General features: G+C 41.8%; 1 protein-coding gene across 1 annotated transcript in view; it reads right to left on the bottom strand.

The window, feature by feature from the left end:
• Positions 1-19,629, bottom strand: part of LOC126425211 (uncharacterized) — a 337,500-nt gene that overhangs the window by 60,816 nt on the left and 257,055 nt on the right. The window contains exon 9 of the mRNA XM_050088166.1: positions 3,999-5,524. Within this exon, the coding sequence (XP_049944123.1) occupies positions 3,999-5,524 (1,526 nt within the window). The remainder of the gene's footprint in view (positions 1-3,998; positions 5,525-19,629) is intronic.

The raw sequence follows: 19,629 nt of genomic DNA, 5'->3' as shown, positions 1-19,629 counted from the left end.
GTAGGTCCTGTAGGGTCTCTGCATAATGCTGACGAGCTCTTCTCTCCAGTCAGACCTAAATGCTCTCTGTAGGACTCAAATTAGGGTATCGAGCAGGGCAACCCGTAGCATGAATCCATGTTTCATCCAAGAACCCTTGCACAATTCTTGCAACATGTGAGCATGCATTGTCATGAATTAGTCTAAAATCATCACCAATAAATGGAGCGAATGGCACAACATGGTCCAGAAGGATTTCCTCCACATACTGATGTGCGGTAAGACTCCCATGCTCCACAAATACCAAATACATCCTCGCAACTGCATTCATTCCTGCTCACACCATGACAGAACCACAATCAAAAGGCATCCTGGATGAGAATGTGCAAGGGTCTGGTCTTCTCCAGGCTCTCTCTCATCTGTCAGATGATCAGATACCAAATTGCGACTCATCAGTGTACAACACTTGATCCCATTGTTGTATTGTCCAGCCCAGAAGTTCCCTTCCAAAACGTAGTCGAGCTGTGCAATGCTCTCTGGGGAGTTTTGGACCTGTAGCATGTCTTCTGGACTGAAGGTTAGCTTCTTCCAGTCTTCTTCGAACGGTTCTCTCACTAACATTGGCCCTCAAACCTGGTGGAGTCAATTTTGTGCTTCAATAGTGGTGGTGTGTTGGTTGTAGAGAACCTGGAAGTTCTAAGATGAGGTCATCACTCTCAGATGTTGCTCTTTTGGGGCCTGTTGCTGGTCTCTTTCCAAAGCTTCCAATTGCTCTGTAACTTCATGCGGTTCTGGAAATCATGGAAGGTATAAGTCTTCAACACTTCTGCAACATAATGCATGCTGCAGCCGTCTTCAACCAAAGCAACAGCTTTCGCAGCTTATTTAAGGCTTAATGGCATGTTTACTCTAGAAAACTGATTACGGATATCACACAAAGATCCTACAAACTCATGTGATTGAAAGGGAAACAATTCTCTATACAACAATAAGCGCTACAAGAGAAGAAAAACATTATTTACTCACATTTAGTGATGTGCTTTCCAGGCTGGGCAGAAACAACAATTGAGGCTAGTGCAGTAAACAATCAATACTTTATTGTTTACTTGCAAAGAAACAACAATAACATACCCCATCTCAAAAAATTGGTTGAAGTGCTTCACTTCAGTTAAACTAATAATTACACAATGCCAGTCAGTGTATATTTCAAGGAGGACATGGTTATTCCATGATGGACACAAGTAACTGAAAAATCTTTATAAAAAAGATATTTGCATTGCAATAGATGAATGATTAGGATTACAAAACTCTATGTGATCTATGGCTCTGACAATTCTGTATGGCATGAAACCAGACCTCCCCACTTCTCATTGTCAGATGGCGTTGTCAGAGCCTTTAAACTTTATGGTCCAGAATTTAGAAGACCCACATATGATTCTGGAGGAACTTGCTCCATGCTTCTTCAGAATCTTTTTTGGTGCTTGACAGCACAAGATGTTCTCAGTTTGTCAGTTGTGTCCTAATTCACAATCTTACCACAGTTGTCCCCATGATTGTCTTTAGGAGACACAGATTGTGAACTGCTTGAAGTGGCTGGATGTCCTCCTCGTAAGCACAAAGAAAAAAGTGAAGCACCTTTCAAAAGTTGACTCAGTTAACACAGCTACGAGAAGGAAAGTCAAATAGGGCATGGTAGATTCAACCTACCCCTGGGCTGAATGACACCACATAGTGCAAGGGACTGTTGCCATCTTAAAAAGTGCGACATCTGCCTTTCTGTGGACACTGAATGTTGTTCTTTGTTGTTGCTCAATGTCCAAATTCTGCCCAGATGTACTTATACCAATTGAAATTATTGTGCTGTAATGAAATATCAGCTTGCTCTTTTACAGCAAAATCCCAATAGGTTTTTTCTTTGGCAAAGGTGACAGCATTACATTTATAGTGTATGACTGTTAGCAAAATAGAATACTTATTCCAGAGGCATGAGTTGAGATTGGTTTTCTGTCCCACTCAGAAGATTTCAGATATGTTACATCTTGTTAAAGATGATGTAGGTGTTAGAGTGCCAAGTGCATAAGGTATTCCCTGTGAAACTGGCAGCAAAAAAAGAACAAATTACTTACTATGAAAAGGATATTGTTACATTCCACACTGGATTTTCTATTGTTTGACAAATTACATACTCTACTACTAGTAACAGAACATTAATTAATTAATTTGAATGTCTTTAAATCAACAAATCATTTTTTGTTTAGGCTTTGTCTCCATTCTCTAGCATTGAGAATGGAGTCATGTGTTTGGGTGCAAAGATATTCAACCATGTTCCCACATAGACAAATGTAAGAAATTGGGAATTCCAACCAATATAAAGAAAATTAAAAATGTATCATCTTTATTTTATGAAGTACAGTCATAAGTTTTAACTTTCACTTCAAACAAATACAGTCACTTTTACATCCAAGTAGTTCACCACTATCTGTCGCAAAATTAGATAGTTGACAACAAATTTCATCATATAATAACTACACTCTGAGCAACGTCGTTAATATTCTCAATTGCTTAAGTAGGAGTATGCATGAAGTACATAAGTAAACTGTACACATAATTCCTATTACTTTCATTTGTGTGATGAATCTTTTTTGCTTAATTGATGATTTATCCCAGAACATTATCCCAAAGTCCATCATTCAATGAAAATATGGTAAATATGTTAATTATTGATTTTTAAGCACACAAAGTTGGAAATTATTCATATGGCAAAAATAGCTGTACTAAATGTTGCAGCAGATATAAGCTACTGTATGGTTTCCCCAGTTTAAGTTTTCATGTATGTTCATATCCAAGAACTTTGAACTTTCTACTCTATTTATTATTCTTTTTGTGGTACATTATGTTAGTAACAGATGGGGTACTTTTGACAGTACAAACTCAGATGAACTGTGTAATTTTTTTCTTTATTTCTTTTTTCATTGTTTGAAGCAAGTAAATAAGTGCAAAACTGGTAGGTAACTTTAACAAAAAAACATTATTAATATATTCCCTGTTGATGTTTTTGTGCTCAACTTAAGAATTTCATCTGCAGAAAAAGGCAAATTCTGACTCATGATTAAAAAAATATGGTAGTTCATTAACATGGAGCACAGTGTGAGCAAAGAAGCTGTGTACCATTTATCTAGCCTTGAAAAAAATAAAAATGTTTTGACAGGTTAAAACTGTATGTTGGTCCACGACTTGATACTGGCTTTGCTTTGGCAGGCAATGTTCTACTGGCTGAGGCATCTAGAGATGTGTCACAAGCCACACTCTTGTAGTTCCTCTCTCCTCTTCTTCCCAACTTTACAGGAGTCCACCTTACAGTCCTGGCAAAGATATGATGGATAATGGACTAGCCCAACATTTCTTAATCTTTTCTATATGTGCAACCCTTTTTAATGCCACTTTTATTGTGGAATCCCTGGTTTGTTTCTACAGTATGGCTTTAATGCAGCTTTTGGCAAGCAAGTTGGTTACAAATCACAATGTGGTTCATCTTTCTGAGGATGGCAGTGGATAAGGGTGCACTGTGAGAGAGAACTGTGGCCTACTACAATCATGCCTTGTGGAGTCATTCCCCATTGAGTTTGCCATATGCAAGGTTGCTGTTTGCTCTCTCACAAATACAGCTTTATCTACTGTCAGTGTCACATTCATACTGACTATCCAAATTAATATAGTTGCCATGCTCTTTCTTTAATTTTGTAGAGGTGCTGATTTTTATTGTTTTTTAAGTTATTTTCCTGAACGTTGCGAGAAAGAATGTCACTTCACGAAACACTTCAGTGATCTCTATGGAATGCCAGAATTCATGGAACACAGTTTAAGAAACACTCGATAATCCGATACCTAGGAAATCTTTTGAGAATGAGTATCTCACTTTGCAGTGGAGTGGGCACTATAATGAAACTTCAGGAAGCTTCATTTTCCATATGTTTAAGTTCAAAAGACAACACAGAAGGAGTAATTATAATGTGACTTACCATTCTACTCTCAGGCGGTCTTGAAGCTGCCATGCGTCCTCTTCCCATCTCTCCACTTCTCTCTTCTTGGCTTTTTGTTTGTTTATTCATTTTCTCCACACTGGACCTGACTTTCTTCATCTTTATGGATTTGAATTTTGTTTCATCTGGCTTCTGAATCTGCTGTGTCTCAATTTTTAATTCCAGTGTATCTTGTTCTTCTCTCACAAGTTCCATTTTTTGTGTGACTGTTGGCAGTGCAGTGAAATCTCGAGCCTCACTGTCAGCTGAAGGTAACATGGTACGTAACATATCTGTTCCACTGTGCTCGACCAATTTATGATCTGTGTGTAGAATTCTTTGTCCGTATGTACTTGAGGCTGTCCCGATATCGGAGGTGTTTATGCTGTTCTCTGCCACATAAGAAACTGCAGGTTGTTGTACACTGCCTGCTGAATCTTTTTCTATCAAATTGTGTTCCCCAGGCTTGTCACTCTGAATAGTGGTTTTGTTCACAGCATTATTTTTCTCGGCATTTAAATTTCTGTCATCACTTGTTATCGATTTAGGCTCATAACCGAGCTGACTGTCATAAACATTAGATGTAACTGATGAACTGCAATTCCTATCCATGTGTGATACATTAAATTTTATCTCTGGGTCACTAAGATTTTTTGTAGTTGATTGTTCCATTAGTGTAGAAGCATCCGAGCTTTTCGACAATTCGTTAGAAGCACTATTTATCAAAGGTACTGAATTGTGCACATTTGTGTTTGATTTGTTAGACTGTGTGTACTCTCCAGATACGTATTCTTGAACAGACTCTCTAGCATTCTTCATGTTTTTGACTAAACTCACTGAAGAAACATTTGAAAATCTATGCTCATAAAGTTTAGGCACAACAGCAACAGTATAAGTGACTGCTTGAGAAACATCATCTAATGGCGTTGTTTGTGTGGGCTTCTTTGTGTGACTGCTGCTGCTGGATGAATTGCTACCAACAGCTCCTTCTGTAACTGCTGAAGTAGTGGCAAATGTTGTGGCTCTTGAGCCAGGATTGGTGTATAGAGCAAAACTGTAGGTGAGCATTTCTGATAGTATATTCGAATACTTGTCAGTGTTGTTCCTCAAAACAGCTGGAGAGGGCCCATATGTTTTTAAATTACTGCTGGAGATATTTCCATCTGCACTGTTTTCTGAGCTTGCACTTCCATTCTTCACCAATTCTTCCAGTGGCCATTCCCGAGTGCCCAGTTTGGGACTGACAGTCGTCAGCTCAGTTACACTTTTTTCTCTTTCAGCTGCAATGCTGAAATGTTGCAGAGTTGTTACATGTTCAGCAGAAGGCGGCGGCAGAGGGGTCGGCTGCCGATCCTCTATGACCATGTTTGCGACATGGAGATCACGCCAGGCACTTTCCTGGACGCATGACGTCCCGCCTGCCGAAGTGCGGTAGCCGGCAGGGCAGAGGCACCGGTACGAGCCCCATGCATTCACACACAGGTGGCTGCCACACGGTCTATCTTCCTCTATACACTCATTGCGATCTGTGGGCATTAAAGGTCTTTTAGTTACCTAGTACTACACTGCTGGCCATCAGACCTGCCAACACTGTGAGAGTGGCATGTGACAAATGCTAATCTGGCACGAAGTGACCTATGTGCTTGGTTATTAAAATGACTAGTATTTCACTACAATGGCTTAAAGTATGTAAGAGTTGGCTGGTTGATTTGAGGGAGAGGACCAAACGCTGAGGTCATTGGCCCCATCGGATTAAGGAAGGATGAGGAAGGAAATTGGTCATGACCTTTCAAAGGAACCACCCCAGCATTTGCCTGAAGCAATTTAGAGAAATCATGGAAAACCTCCTAAATCACGATGGCTGGATGAGTGTTTGAACAGTCGTCCTCCCAAATGTGAGTCGAGTGTGCTAATGACTGCACCACCTCACCCTGTATGTGAAAGAATATTGCCACTTCATTCCATATATAAGGAAGGATTATGGAGCAAGTAAGGATTATGCAGCAGGTTTCTCATTCAGAAACTGTATTTGAATAATGATTGCTTGTAAGAAGACAGTGTTATGCCTTCTGTAAGTCAGAAGCATCTACCAACATGTGTTGGAATGTGACAGTGGCAGCATAGTAGCCTAATGAGAATCTCATTTGTCATTTCCACTACAGTTACAGAAATAACGAATTGCTGGCTTCAAGTGGACCATACTCAAAGCCCTGGAGGATCACAGCTGCCAGGTGTGATTGGCCCATGAGGGGAGAGAGATCTTTTTTCCTCATCTGTTCAGGATCATACAGTCACAATGCACATCTTAAGCTGGGAAATGGGATGGTCTGTCTGGTGCCTGGTTCCACCAGAAGTACTGGACCAAATGGCTGTTTGAGAGCACAGTCTCACCACAGTGCCGCACTTGCAGCACGAGCACGCTACTCGTCTTGCGTCATGAATACAATAGCCGTGGTGTTCCTCACAGCTGATATAAATATGAAGGAAACTGGATATCTTATTAATTTTGTCCCTCTTAGTTGCGTTGATACACAATTTTTCCTGCAGTGGTTACCGGTTTCAGGCTGTCACGCCCATTCTCAAATCATACACCTTGTTATTAATCATAACTAGTCATACGATATCGAGCTGAAAGACAAGAATAGCTTCTGCACAGAAAGTTAAGCTGTGGGCAACAAGTATTTTCATAGACACTAGCCTTTGTGTCTACTGTTACACATTACTGGTTGTGTCAGTCAGGTTCAGTAGTTGATACAAGGGCTAATGTCAATGAGAGTATTTGCTGCCTACAGTTTAACTTCCTGTGCAGAAGCTACTTGTGCCTTTTGGCACCATATTGTATAATTACTTAGGATTAATGACAAGGTGTGTGGTTTGAGAACTGGTGTGTCAGCTTAAAACCAGTAACCACTGCAGTTAAAATTGTATATCAATGCAACTGTCCCAATGTAGCTGAAATCAGTAATGCCTTCCCTTTCCTTTCCTTTCTCCACACCTCCACCTTCAGGTTACAGATAATGTATCCCAGCTACAGATTCCACCCGATATCTGTCCTTCTGGACAAGTCCAGGAGAGCAGACACTACACATTCGTGCATCTGATATGGACAAAATAAAACAAAAAATATCCTATTTCCTCAGTACTGAACACTTGCAAAACTACCATCTCACAGCATAATGCCTCGAATCAGCAAGATATAAACATGGCTGCCCAATGAATGGCTATCAGTTCTGCACTAACATCTGAAATTATCAGTTACCATGATTGCTGTACTGTGTGTTATCAGATAACAACCTCACCTGGTACTTGATCTTTCTCTCTGGTCGAGATTTGGATTGTATCTCTCTTTGCTCTCAGCCTGCCGACGTCATTGTGGCAAACATTTCTGATTTGCACTTTGTTGTTTACAAAGGTTGTCTTGATTTCATCCTCGTGTGTGTCCCATCTGCCAGCATTCAGCTGTGTCTAGCTTGGCTACTGGTGGGTGTCACATTCTCTTCCACATGCAACCCTTCTGCCTTACTGCTTCACATATTTCTCTCCTGGGTTTTGAGGCATGTGCCGACATCCAGCTATTTACAGACACACACACACACACACACACACACACACACACACACACACACATATGGACAGTGTACACTTTCTGGAACACCACAGACAGTGTAGCTACCACTGTTGTGGCTTTCCTCGACATAGCAGCAGAGAGAGGTGTGCTACAGTAGGGCACCCTGTGATAACACAGGACACAGAAATGGCACCACACTGTCTTTTCAGAAAAGTTCCAGTCCCATTATCCTGTAATGACAGATGTATCTTTATGAGGAGGCTCCAAGGAGAATGAACTGCGTTCGTCGTCATCATGAAGGTGTGTTTATATGGGGTGCCATTAGGTACACATGTTCTCTGGTTCACACAGCTGGTAACTTGTACAGTAGTCATCACATTTGTGATGTGTCAAGGCCAGTGGCCATGTACTACCTTCCTAGTGACTGTGAGATACCTTTCAGTAAGATAATGCAAGACTGCACATTCCCCTTTCTGTCACGAACTGCCTCAACACAGAGGGCATTCAACCGTTTCCCTGGCCACCACTTTCTACAGATCCCCCACATACTCAAAACATCTGGTCACAGGATGCCAAAAGACTGGCATGCCGACACTTGCCAGCCTCTCCCACTGATGAACTCTTGAATAGAGCTGAAGAAATGTGGAATAACAAACCTGTATCTTTTCTCCAAGCTGTGACTCGGCATCCAGCTGCATTACAGCTGTTGTTGTTGACAGAGGACGCAGCTCTGTGTGTTAATGTTTGCACCCTCTATTCTCATAAGTCAGCTGCAAATTTAATAATATGTTCTTCTTACTATACTCTATACACCCAATATATAAAATTCCGTTAGTTACTGTCCTCCCCAGTGTTGCAAATTTTAATGGCCAGCTGCCTATATTACATCTCAGAGGAAAAAAGAGTCTTTCGTATAAACAAAAACTGAAATTATACTGTAACAGCAACATTTTGTCTTAAATAATTTGTGTGTTCACACCACAAAAGCAATTTCAAACAACAAGATTACAAAAAATAAAAATACTACACATACTAAACATAGTTGTAGCTAATTTCACATAGATATAAATGTAAAACTATAAGTCATTACTCATTTACTTTTTACTAGTGTAAGTGCTAATGTTCTTGTAACACATACAATGTGCTGTTCCATACAACATATGGAACATGAGACTTTTATGACAGTCACAAATGCTCATAGTAATATGTGACACAGAGCACGTATAATCATAGAGATACTAGTCACTGGAATCATACAGTAGCTATTAATGTATGCAAACCTCTGGACCATCTTCGCTTCATCTCAAACAGTAATCAGCTGTGAAGTTGGCAGTATGAAAAGTGCATCTGCTCATAATGTTGTAAGCTCACTGTTAATACATGGTGTTCCAGAAAGAATGGGCCACATTGAGAGATATAACAGGAACAATCATTCGATATGAAAAAGTTTAATAAACACTGGCTCTAAAACACATAGCTTACTACTCGTTCAGTTGAAGAGATGCATTTCACAGTAGTGAAGATGAATTGCTCAAAGCTCTTGAAGTATGCACTTAGAGGCCATGTTTACTGGATGCTTTTTCTTGTTTTGGTCCATACTACCACTCTCAAAATATGGAGAACAGAGAGCTTCCAGTAGGAGAGATTTGTTTCACAGTATAGAAAATGAAGAAGTGCTCACAGCTCTTAAGGTAAGGATTTTAGAGCCCCTGTCTACTGGACTTTTTTTGCATCGAATGATCTTTCCATCGTATCCCTGAATACTGACCAATCCTCCTGAGATGCCTTCTATAACACGAAGGAGTGTAGCATCTGGTACATTTTTACTAACAAGAATTTAATTTATAATATTACTTGACAACAGGTAACACTGTACGAATGCAATATATGTTTAAGTATTTTGTGATATGTATTAACACAGTCTGTTATGTTACCTGATGTGTCATTCTTTTATTTCCAGTACTGAGTCATGGATTTTATGTTGTTCAATGTCATTGATTTTTTTGCCTTTTAAGGGGGTAAATATGGTAAGTGCTGTATGTGCTATCTTATTTTGCAAGATATTCATGAACGTGTACACCAGTTAGCTTTTTCTTGACAGTTCAATTTATAATGCCTTTCATACTCCCTTTCACTTAGTGTACAGAATACATGACCATGGTCTGCAGACAAACCAAACGAATTTTTGTCAACAATTCTTGGTGGTGAATCATGACATTTTTCAAACTTTCATAGGCTGTGCAGTTATACAGTCAAGGAATGTTATTTTGACAATCTCCTCCATGTCCTATCAACATTGCATAGCTTCTGATACATGTCAAATGATGTGCACTAGTGAAGTAAGTAAAGATTTCACTCACTGCTTATATGTTGGGTATCTTTCTCTGAAGAATTGTCAGATGCATTTTCCATGGCATTTTGCCACGTATCTGCAATTAAATTTTTTGTAGTGTATGGATAGAGTCAATATCGTATCCCAGCCCAGCACATTTGAATACCCACTGGACAGTACAGACATCTACGACAATTGTTGGGTGACACTGCTGCAATTGCAGATGCTGTGGTCACTAACTGAGTGTCGCCACAACCGTGCCTGTCTGGCCAGCCTTTTAGAGCTCATGACTGCCTTGCAAAGCCAGCTGCATGGTCACTTTGCCCATTACTTGTTATTTCTCTGCATTACTGTATAGATCTTGCTACACGTCATTGTGTCAGTTCTGAGTTCACTACATCTTAGTATTTGATGTCGGCTCATCCTTTGGCCTCAATATTCTGCCGTGCTGTCTGTGTAGTCTGTCGTTCTGGCACGTTATTCAACTGTCGCTCTCCATCATCTCACTGTCATCTCTCCATGCCAGTCGGCCAGCCACTGCCAGTTCTGAAGTCACTCCCAGACTTGCCCAGTTGTGGTCACTATAATTGTTAATGAGGTACAAGGTTAGTAGCATTTCATGGACGCTAAGCTTGTGCAACTCCTGAAATAGCAACAGTAATAGCAACAGCAACAGCTGCTCCTGCAGCAACATTAGCTACATCAACTCTTGCAGCTGTTTCAGCAGCAGCAACAGCAATTCCAAAAACAATTTCAAATTTTGTCAGATCATTTACAGCTTCAGAGTTCTCAAGCCACCCAGACTGTGGACACTTCCCGGGTGAAGGGCCACCTGCCTGCTTTTCCACCATGTAACAATGCATAAGAGTTTTGGGACACATATTTGCAGTGGCTGGAACAGCACTTCGTTGCTTTTCAGGTTTTTCTCCATCAATTGCCCTTCCTTTCTTGGGCTTCCCTGGGGAGTTTTGTCTTGCTAAAGAAGTTGGCCCCAATCTCAAATCTGGCTGTGCTCACATTTGACAAGATCTGTCCAATTATTATTCACGATTTATTCCAAGTGCTTGCATCTCACCCCAAATTCCATCTATACCACAAGCAATCTGGTCAGTTGTACCACCCGTGGGTGACAGATTTACAATGGTTGAGTCGACATTATTATTTCACTTGCACAAACCCTGTTTGCAATACTTGATGTGCAGTTCACTGATCTGCAGTTTTGTGGTGTAATTGGGTCCCAATCCAGAGGTTTGTACTGCAGCCTTCAAACTGTACAACCCTTCCTTAAATGATATTTTGAACATCACACTCTCTTTGGAGAGCACACAAACTGCAAACTAACGCCTGATGGGTCCACCCAGGTCGCATCAGTCCAGATATCTTGTCGGGGGTGAAAATTCTGTAAGTCTTTTTCCCACTAATGGCATCAAAGTTCATCAGATTTGGACATCTCCATGACCTCTGAACAGCCTATCATGCTCCATCGATACAAGCAGTGTTGAGTCCTGATTGCTTCATGGTACACCCACATGTAGGATCTCTGGATTTCTGGGCACACTGCACCCACTCTTGGAAAGATGGGCATCTCCACACAGTTTTTTGTCAACCTTCGCACAGTCAATTGTCACCCCCCCCCTCCCCTCCCCCATATGCACCCAGAGTGGTGTGTGAAAAATTGCAACCCAAGATGTCCACTTCCAGCTTGACACAGAAGCTACAATTCCTTTCATCAACCTTCATATGTATACTCATCTCGCTTTCCCTGACTTCACCCCGCCCACCCATACAGTGGTCACCTATTGTGACAGTTCAACTCCTCTCCAGAGTCAGATCACGGTCAACACTACTTACAAACAGGTAGTGCAGCTGTTAACTCTGTTGTTGATAGTCACTCAGATGGCAATATTTTTGGTCTCGATGCCTTCTCCATCACTGGTGAGGTCCGGGTCATCTGCGATGCAGTTTCCTTCCAGGAGCGCGATGATTTCTGTGCCATCTTCGCACCTCTGTTTGAACTCGGGCTGGTGTGTGCCACAGATTTCCAAGCCCATATCTCCATAAGTATGGATGCTGTGCCCCATTTTTGGCATGTGGGATTGTTCCCTATCTGTCTGTGGGTAGCCATTAAGCAAGAACTCCATCACATCCACACCATTGGGGTAATTGAACTCATAAAAAATAATGCCTGAGCCACTCCAGTGGTGATGGTCAAGAAGTCTGATGGCTCTCTCCGGCTATGTAGAGATTTTAAATTGAAGAACAATGTGGGGATACAAGTGGCCTGGAAGACCTCCTCAAGAAGCTTGTTGGAGGTGAATATTTCTCTCAGATATACCTAACCAATGCATATGCATCTCCCCTGGATGATGAATCACAACACATTATGGTTATCAACACTCCCTTTGGCTTACAGAAATACAGGTACTTGCCCTTTGAGATCTCTTCTGCTCCAGCAATTTTCCAGAGATACCAGGAACAGTTAATCTTGTCCAATTCTGCTTGTACTCTCTAGACAAGCTAATTGTTACAAGAACCTTGTGTTTGGACCACCAGCACAACCACTGTACCCCCTTTCAACATCCCATGATGCAGGGCTCAAGTGCCACTTACACAAACATAGGGTTTTTCAAGAGCAATGTTTCTGTCACAGACACTCTACCATGCCCCAAAACTTTTTTGGGGAAGTTAAATTATTATTTCAAGTTCCCTTCACATTATGCATCCATGCAAACAGTTGTGCAAAAAGGATGTTTGGCTGGACAGCTACCGTTGAGCATGCTTTCACACAGCTGAAGTGTCTGCTGTGCTCGGTGCCCTGCCTAATGCTCTTCACTCCATCACATCCACTGGTTCTGGCTACAGATGCTTCTCCCTATGGCACTGGTGCAGTGAAGTACTGTATGGAACAGCCAATTACCTATGCATCAAAGATGCTGACATTTGATCAAAAGAGCAACTTGCAGTTTAGAAAGAGGCTTTGTTGATCATCTTTACCATTAAGAAGTTCCACGTTTACCGTTTTGGGATAAAGTTTACCCTCACTATGGACCACAAGCTGTTAGTGGCTCTCTTTGGGCCCTGCTCTCTGCTTCCAGAGCAGACTACCCAATCACGGTATCCACCACCACTGATTCTCATCCAGACTCTCACCATCGAGTGATTTTCTTGCAGAACCTGCACCATTGTGTTAGATAATGGGGCCCAATTCACAGTGGCAGCTTTCGAACAGTTCTGCATCTGCAATGGCATCGAGCACCTGTTTAGTTCACTGTTTCATCCCTCTTCCAATGGCAAAGTGGAGCACATGATGCTTAAGTTTAAATCATAAATGTTGAAACTGGTGGGTACTTCCACTAGCGTGGTTGCCCTCACACTGTTTCTGAGCACCTACCAGTCCACCCCTTTCTGTGACTGTTACCTGGTAGAACACCTCTGTGGCCAGCAGCCACATATTCTCCTCTACCTCCTGGGCCCACAGCCAACAGATCACTGGACCAGGCCCACCGGTGCTTTCTGCACGGCACAGCTGTGTGGGCACACTCGTATGGGGCAAAAGCCCCACAGGTGCCAGCAACGGTGGTTGCCACTCACATACGGCACCTTATGGAGGTGGATACTCTGAGGGCTTTGGAGTATCAGCACACCAACCAGCTCTATTTGTGCCTACCAACTGTCCCACTGCCATCACTGCCACCTCATTCGGTCCTGGAAGGTGCACCTTTGCCACTCTCATGCCGACTGAGGTACAACTTACACTCTCGGGCTTCAGCAGTGGTTTTCCAAGGATGCAGACATTGAAGTGGAGGTCTCATGGTGACGACCGCTCTCTCGGCAGTCACTGTCCACACTGTTCGTGCCTGTGCCACTGGGTACTCTAGAGTTTTCCTGCCTCCTGGCAGGCTTCTATGCTGGGCCTCAAGCATTGCCAGTTGTTTGCCTTCCAAAGCATCATCCAGGCCACTTCTGATATCATATGCCCATTTTGGGGACAAGGGGGAGGGGGGGAGTGGGGGGGGGGGGGGGGGGAGGATCCGGTAGAGCATTTGAAGACTTGCTGGGTGGTATGGACAACGACAACAGCCACTAGGTGGCACTGCTGCAATGGTGGGTGCTGCAATCACCAATGTAAGCACTGCCATAAGACACGCCTCTCCAGTCAGCCCTATAAAGCCAGCAGGTGGCCACTCCGTCCATCAGTTGTGATTTCTCTGCATTACCACACAGATCCCACTACACATCATTGTCTCAGTTACGAATTTGCTACGTATTAGTATTTGACATTGATTCAGCCTTTGGACTTGATATTGTGCTGTGCATCTCCATTGTCCATCATTCTCTCATGTTGGCCACCTGTTGTTCTCTAGCTACTCACTGCCAAAACTCTCAGCCACTTGGCCAGCCACCACTGGTTCTGAAGTTATTCCCAGACTTTTCTGATGCCAGTCACAGTAATCAACACAAACAAGTACTGCTCATCACTTGTTTCATGCTGTGCCCACTGTCATCGAAAATGGTGGCTGTTTCTTGATATAAACCTTTTCTTTAGTTTGAATTTTGTGTGTCCATTTGATAGAGCTGTGTCACATTTTTCAAGTGTGATATTTGGTTTAATGACATATCTCATCAGGAACAGTAAAACATGCAGAATAACCAGGGCTCCAGCAATGACTAAGCAGAGCTGTTACATGGCAGTGGCAGATAGACAACACAACACAATCTGGCAAAGGAAAAATGAAGGTCACAGAAGGAAACATGATTGACAAATGTTGACCAATATGATAAGAGCTGGAGGACACTGCAAATGTGGGGTGGATCAGAAACTCCAGAAACAACTTCACAGAACGGGACAACAATATTGCAAACTGTATCCAGGTGAAGAATGGGCTGCAGAAAGTCACATTTGTACAGTAAAAAATGCCATTAAAAGATAAATTGTTGATGGTGTACAGCAAACAGCCACGAATGTATTCAAAAAGCACTGTTACCAGTTTTGAATTTTTCGCAATTCATTGTCAGACTTTTTTTCACCAAAACAAATGATACATTGGTTTCCTGTGTATTACTCTAGGATAAACAATAACTTGCAATTACAAATGTGTAACCAAAATGGTTGCACTACAGATTTGTGTTGGAATGCAACTTATGTGGAATGTGTTGTAACGGCGACCAGAACGGTCATGGGGTAGCAGTGACGGAAATGCAGCGGGACCCGCAGACTGGCCCATGAACAACAACACAACAGGAGAGGACGGACACAACCAAAGGAGGACCTTACAACATGATAAGAACACACAACAGAGTAACGAACCAAACAAGACAACCACGTCCACTGGAATAGAAACACGAAGTCAATACGCTGCCTGAGACAATATGTCCTGAGACACAAAGCGATGTTAGACTGCTGGCTGAGCGCGAGGCAGGTGTTTAAGTAGGCTATCGGCGGTGCCGCTATTGGCCGCTGCAACCATGTGTTCCACTGTGGCACCCTCACACTAAAAGCAGGCCAGGAGGCGCGCGCCACCACAGCTTACAGCATGATGGTGCAGAGACCTCTATGGGTCTTCGATGTCCATGACGTCTGGTGGGGATTCAAATTCCGCGGCGCATGGTACCAGAGAATGTTCATCTGGTGCAATTGTTTCTGCAATTTTATTTCAGTGAAAGACTCTCAAAGTGTTTGTAGCACTGTACATTGTACATTGCCACTGATGGCAGCTACAGCAAAGGCCATGTTGAAGGGTTTCTGTGGATAGGGAACAGTTGGCACTGTCTGGTTTCAGGTGGTTGGGCTATACAATCAGACCAAATGGAGAAAGCTGCCTGTCTTCTTCTGAACTGTGGAGCCTGCCCAAGACAGCTGCCACACTTTATACTAAAGAGGATCTTAAAATTAAGAAATGAACAATGCTTGGACATTAAGGAGGAGCCTATGACCTAAGCTCTGGACTTTTGCCTCAATATTGTAGATGACACAGATGGAGTCACATCAGTGTGAACCCAGATATGTAAGGTGTACTAGCTATAATGCCAGCCAGACTTGTGACATATAGGGTAAACTGCTTCGTCTACTGGCTGTCGAGGGCCACATGTGAAAAGATGGCTATGTTTCAAGTTCTTTTGAGGCCTCAAATCAGCCAAGACAAGGACGAAGGACAAGTGGATGTTGCAAAAACACACATTTAGAAGAAACATGGCGGGGTCAGAACTGTTAAACTGGAAGAACAAGACAGCAGTGAGCAGGCACAGAACTGGGCAGTATGTGAGTAATTGAGAGAGTCCACAAATGACAGAAGTGGGGGAAGATGCTAGAGAGTTGAGCAGCTCACCGACGAAGTGACGGTGTGACACTGGCATGGATACACTCACCCTGTGAGGGAGTTACTGAACTCGGCTGTGGACATGATGAGGGAAGTAGCGACTGAGCAATGCTGCAGTAACTGTCAACATGCAAACGTGATGACGCCTTCACAACTGAAGACAGAGAAGAAAGGACGTACAGTCATAAGCTGGAAGGCTATATTGCACTATTGGCCAACATGTGCACAAAAGAGCAAGTCTCACTATACATTATTCCTGATCTTGTCTGCTTCTCTGTTGCACAATTCCAGCAGCACAAAATGAAAGAACACCAAAAAAATGTTGTCACTGTTCCAGGGTCTGCTAGACAATCTTGACACTGCACTGCAGAAACCTGTGTTAAAAATTACTCTACTTATTTAGATCACTTGTGGAGCTCGATCAGAGATAACAGCACCACAAACCACTGTTCTGCCATCAGACCATTGTATAAAATGAACAAACAATAATGCATGTTGAATTTGATCTGGACTTAAAGCAGCACAGAGCACCGAAATTTTCTTGTAGATCATTTCTTTTAATTTTCCCTGCAGATAAAAATCTAGAGATATTAAGTCTGGTGAGCTTGCTGACCATTTTGGATTTCATGAATGATTGATCCAATGATCTCCAGACATTTGCTTATGAAGGTATGTAACTATCGGTGCAGAATGAATGCAATAACCATCATGTTGGAACCATAAGGGCTGCCATGTGCTCTGTGGGGTGTCTTCCAATAAGCGTGGCAGTATATTGTTAGGAAGACACTAGTGCCTATTTATAGTTCTATCAATAAAACAAAGACCAATGATGCAATATTCAAAAAGCCTCCACCACTCATTGACAGAACAAGGTTGATGTACATTCACTTCTCCTGGCCAATGTAGGTATCAACTGACCAAAGACAGATTTGGCCACGGTTTTCAAAAAATGCTTCATCCATAAACAAAATCTTCCATAGAAACTCTGCACCAATTTGCTGTTTTTGTAGATACTGTGAGTGCTTTGGAAAGACATTGCCATGAATCTGTTGCTGAAGCAGAATGTGAAAAGTATGAAATGCATACGAATGTTGTAGACATGAAAAGCACATTTGGCTTATACCACTCACACATTCAAGCTGCCTCTGTGGATTGCGAGTTACTGTAGCTGAAATATTAGTTTCATTTTTCTCATCAGCTGATGTTCTTTTTTGTTGGTGTATTTCATCCTCCAAACTTCCAATTTTTTGAATATTTTTAATATTATCTGCAAATAAAGAATGCGAGGTCTTGGCAAGATCAGGATATCTTTCAGCTTACAACCTCACCACTGCTCTAACAGTCTGTCACCATTTGCCATAAACAAAAAGCATATGCACTTTCTTTACTGTTGTACACATTATGAATGTCTGAATAGCTTTAAGAATATGTTGTCTGATAGCTACAATCTAAAGCACAAACTGAAGTGTTCAGGTCAATTCATGAGCTGCATCTGAGTTATGTGTTTGCTTAGAGGTGCAGTAGGGCAGACATTTCAGGGATTTATTCTGCTGCTGATGAAACAATGGTTGCATTGCTGTTATCCTGTTAGTATTTGATGAAACCCCACAATTTAATGTCACTGAAGTCCTCACCAAAGGCTCTTATCAAGTCCACTGAGAAAGTATACGGTTTAAAAAAAAGTCAGTGTCATAATTATTCATCTACATCAACAGCCATACACTGAACGGCATGGCTGAGGGTATCTCATATTGTACCAGTTGTTATGGCTTTTTCCTGTTCCATTCACTTATGGTGTGCAGGAAGAATGATTGTTTAAATGTCTGTGCATGCTGTAACTAGTCTAATCTTGCCCTCGCAATCCCTACAGCAGTGAAATGTAGCGGCTTGTTGTATATTCCTAGATCCACTATCTAAAGCTGGCTCTTGAAACTTCACAAGTAGCATTTCCTAAGATAGCATCTATCTTCAAGCATCTGCTTGTTTAGTTTCTTTAGCATCTCTGAGACACATTCCCATGGGTCAAACAAACCTGTGACCATTCACACTGCCCTTCTCTGTATATGTTAAATATCCCCTGTCATTCCTATCTCGTTTAGGTTTCAAACATTTGTGCAATATTTTGCGATGGGTCACACAAGTGTTTTGTAACCAATTCCCACTGTAGATTGATTGCATTTCCCTAGTATTCTGCCAGTAAGCTGAAGTCTACCACCTGCTTCACCTGTGACTGTGCCAATGTGATCATTCCAAGTCCCTACGAAGTGTTACACCCAAGTATTTTTATAAGTTGACAGGTTACAACTGCGATTTATTCATTCTGTAGTCATACAAGGGCCATTTCAAAATTCCTGCACACTGTGCATGTGCAACCATTACAGTGAAGTGAACAAGTTGAAATTTATGTTGCTGTGAGTGAGACTTTGGGTGTTATGGTCTTATGTGTGTTTGCTGGTTCATGTGACTGTGTCATGAGTAATTCAGTTTTAAAATGGAAGCTGAAACCGAGCCAGTTTGGATTACACATAGTGACCATATTCCTACATCAAAACTGAATCCTACATGGAAAAAATCCAATGGAGATTTACAACAATTTGAGAGAGGTGTGTAGGATCTACTGTAGTGTAGTGGATTGCAGCACCGTTTCATGGTGCTCTATTCATTTCTGTGAAAGTCCAGTAAGCACTGAGGACAAAATTACAAAAGACTACACATCTCATGTTATTGTTAATGACTTGAGAGAGGATTAACAAAAAAAACACCTGAGTAAGTTGCATATGAGGCCAGAATGTCTGTCACTTCAATTTACCGAACAATACGCAAGAAGTTAAAGATGAGAAGAGTTGCTACCAGATGGGTTCTGCATAATCTGAATGGAGGGCAGAAAGCAGATCACAGAAGAATCACAGAATTCATTCATTGTTATCAAACAGAAGGAGAATAGTTTCTGAAAAGGATTGTTGCACTTGATGAAACCTGGAAATGAGATTTTGAGCCAGAACTGAAGTTTCAGTTATCACAAAGGAGAAGTTCTAATTCTACAAACCTGAAAAAATTCTGATGCCAACAGTAACAGGTGCATGCTACAAACTGATTCTGCAAAATGTTACGCATCCAAAAATTCACTGAAGAAGGTCAGACATGTTTGAAGCTCGTGTCCTCATTTTGCACAATGATGCGTGACTGCATCTGACTACCAGTCAGAGAAACATTTGACAAATATGGGTGGGAAATATTTCTCCACCCACTATAACTATACAGTCTTGATATGAGCTCATCAGACTTAAATTTGTTTCCCAAATTGAAGGAACAGCACTGTGGAAAATGTTTTCAAACAGTTGATGAAGCTTCCAATGAGGTAACCTGAGTAACTCAACAATGAAGCCAAATACAAAATACAGAAGTTGCCAAAAA

Source organism: Schistocerca serialis, chromosome 10 (assembly GCF_023864345.2).
Source record: "Schistocerca serialis cubense isolate TAMUIC-IGC-003099 chromosome 10, iqSchSeri2.2, whole genome shotgun sequence".
Lineage (NCBI taxonomy): Eukaryota > Metazoa > Arthropoda > Insecta > Orthoptera > Acrididae > Schistocerca > Schistocerca serialis.
This window is presented reverse-complemented; position numbering and strand designations above follow the sequence as displayed.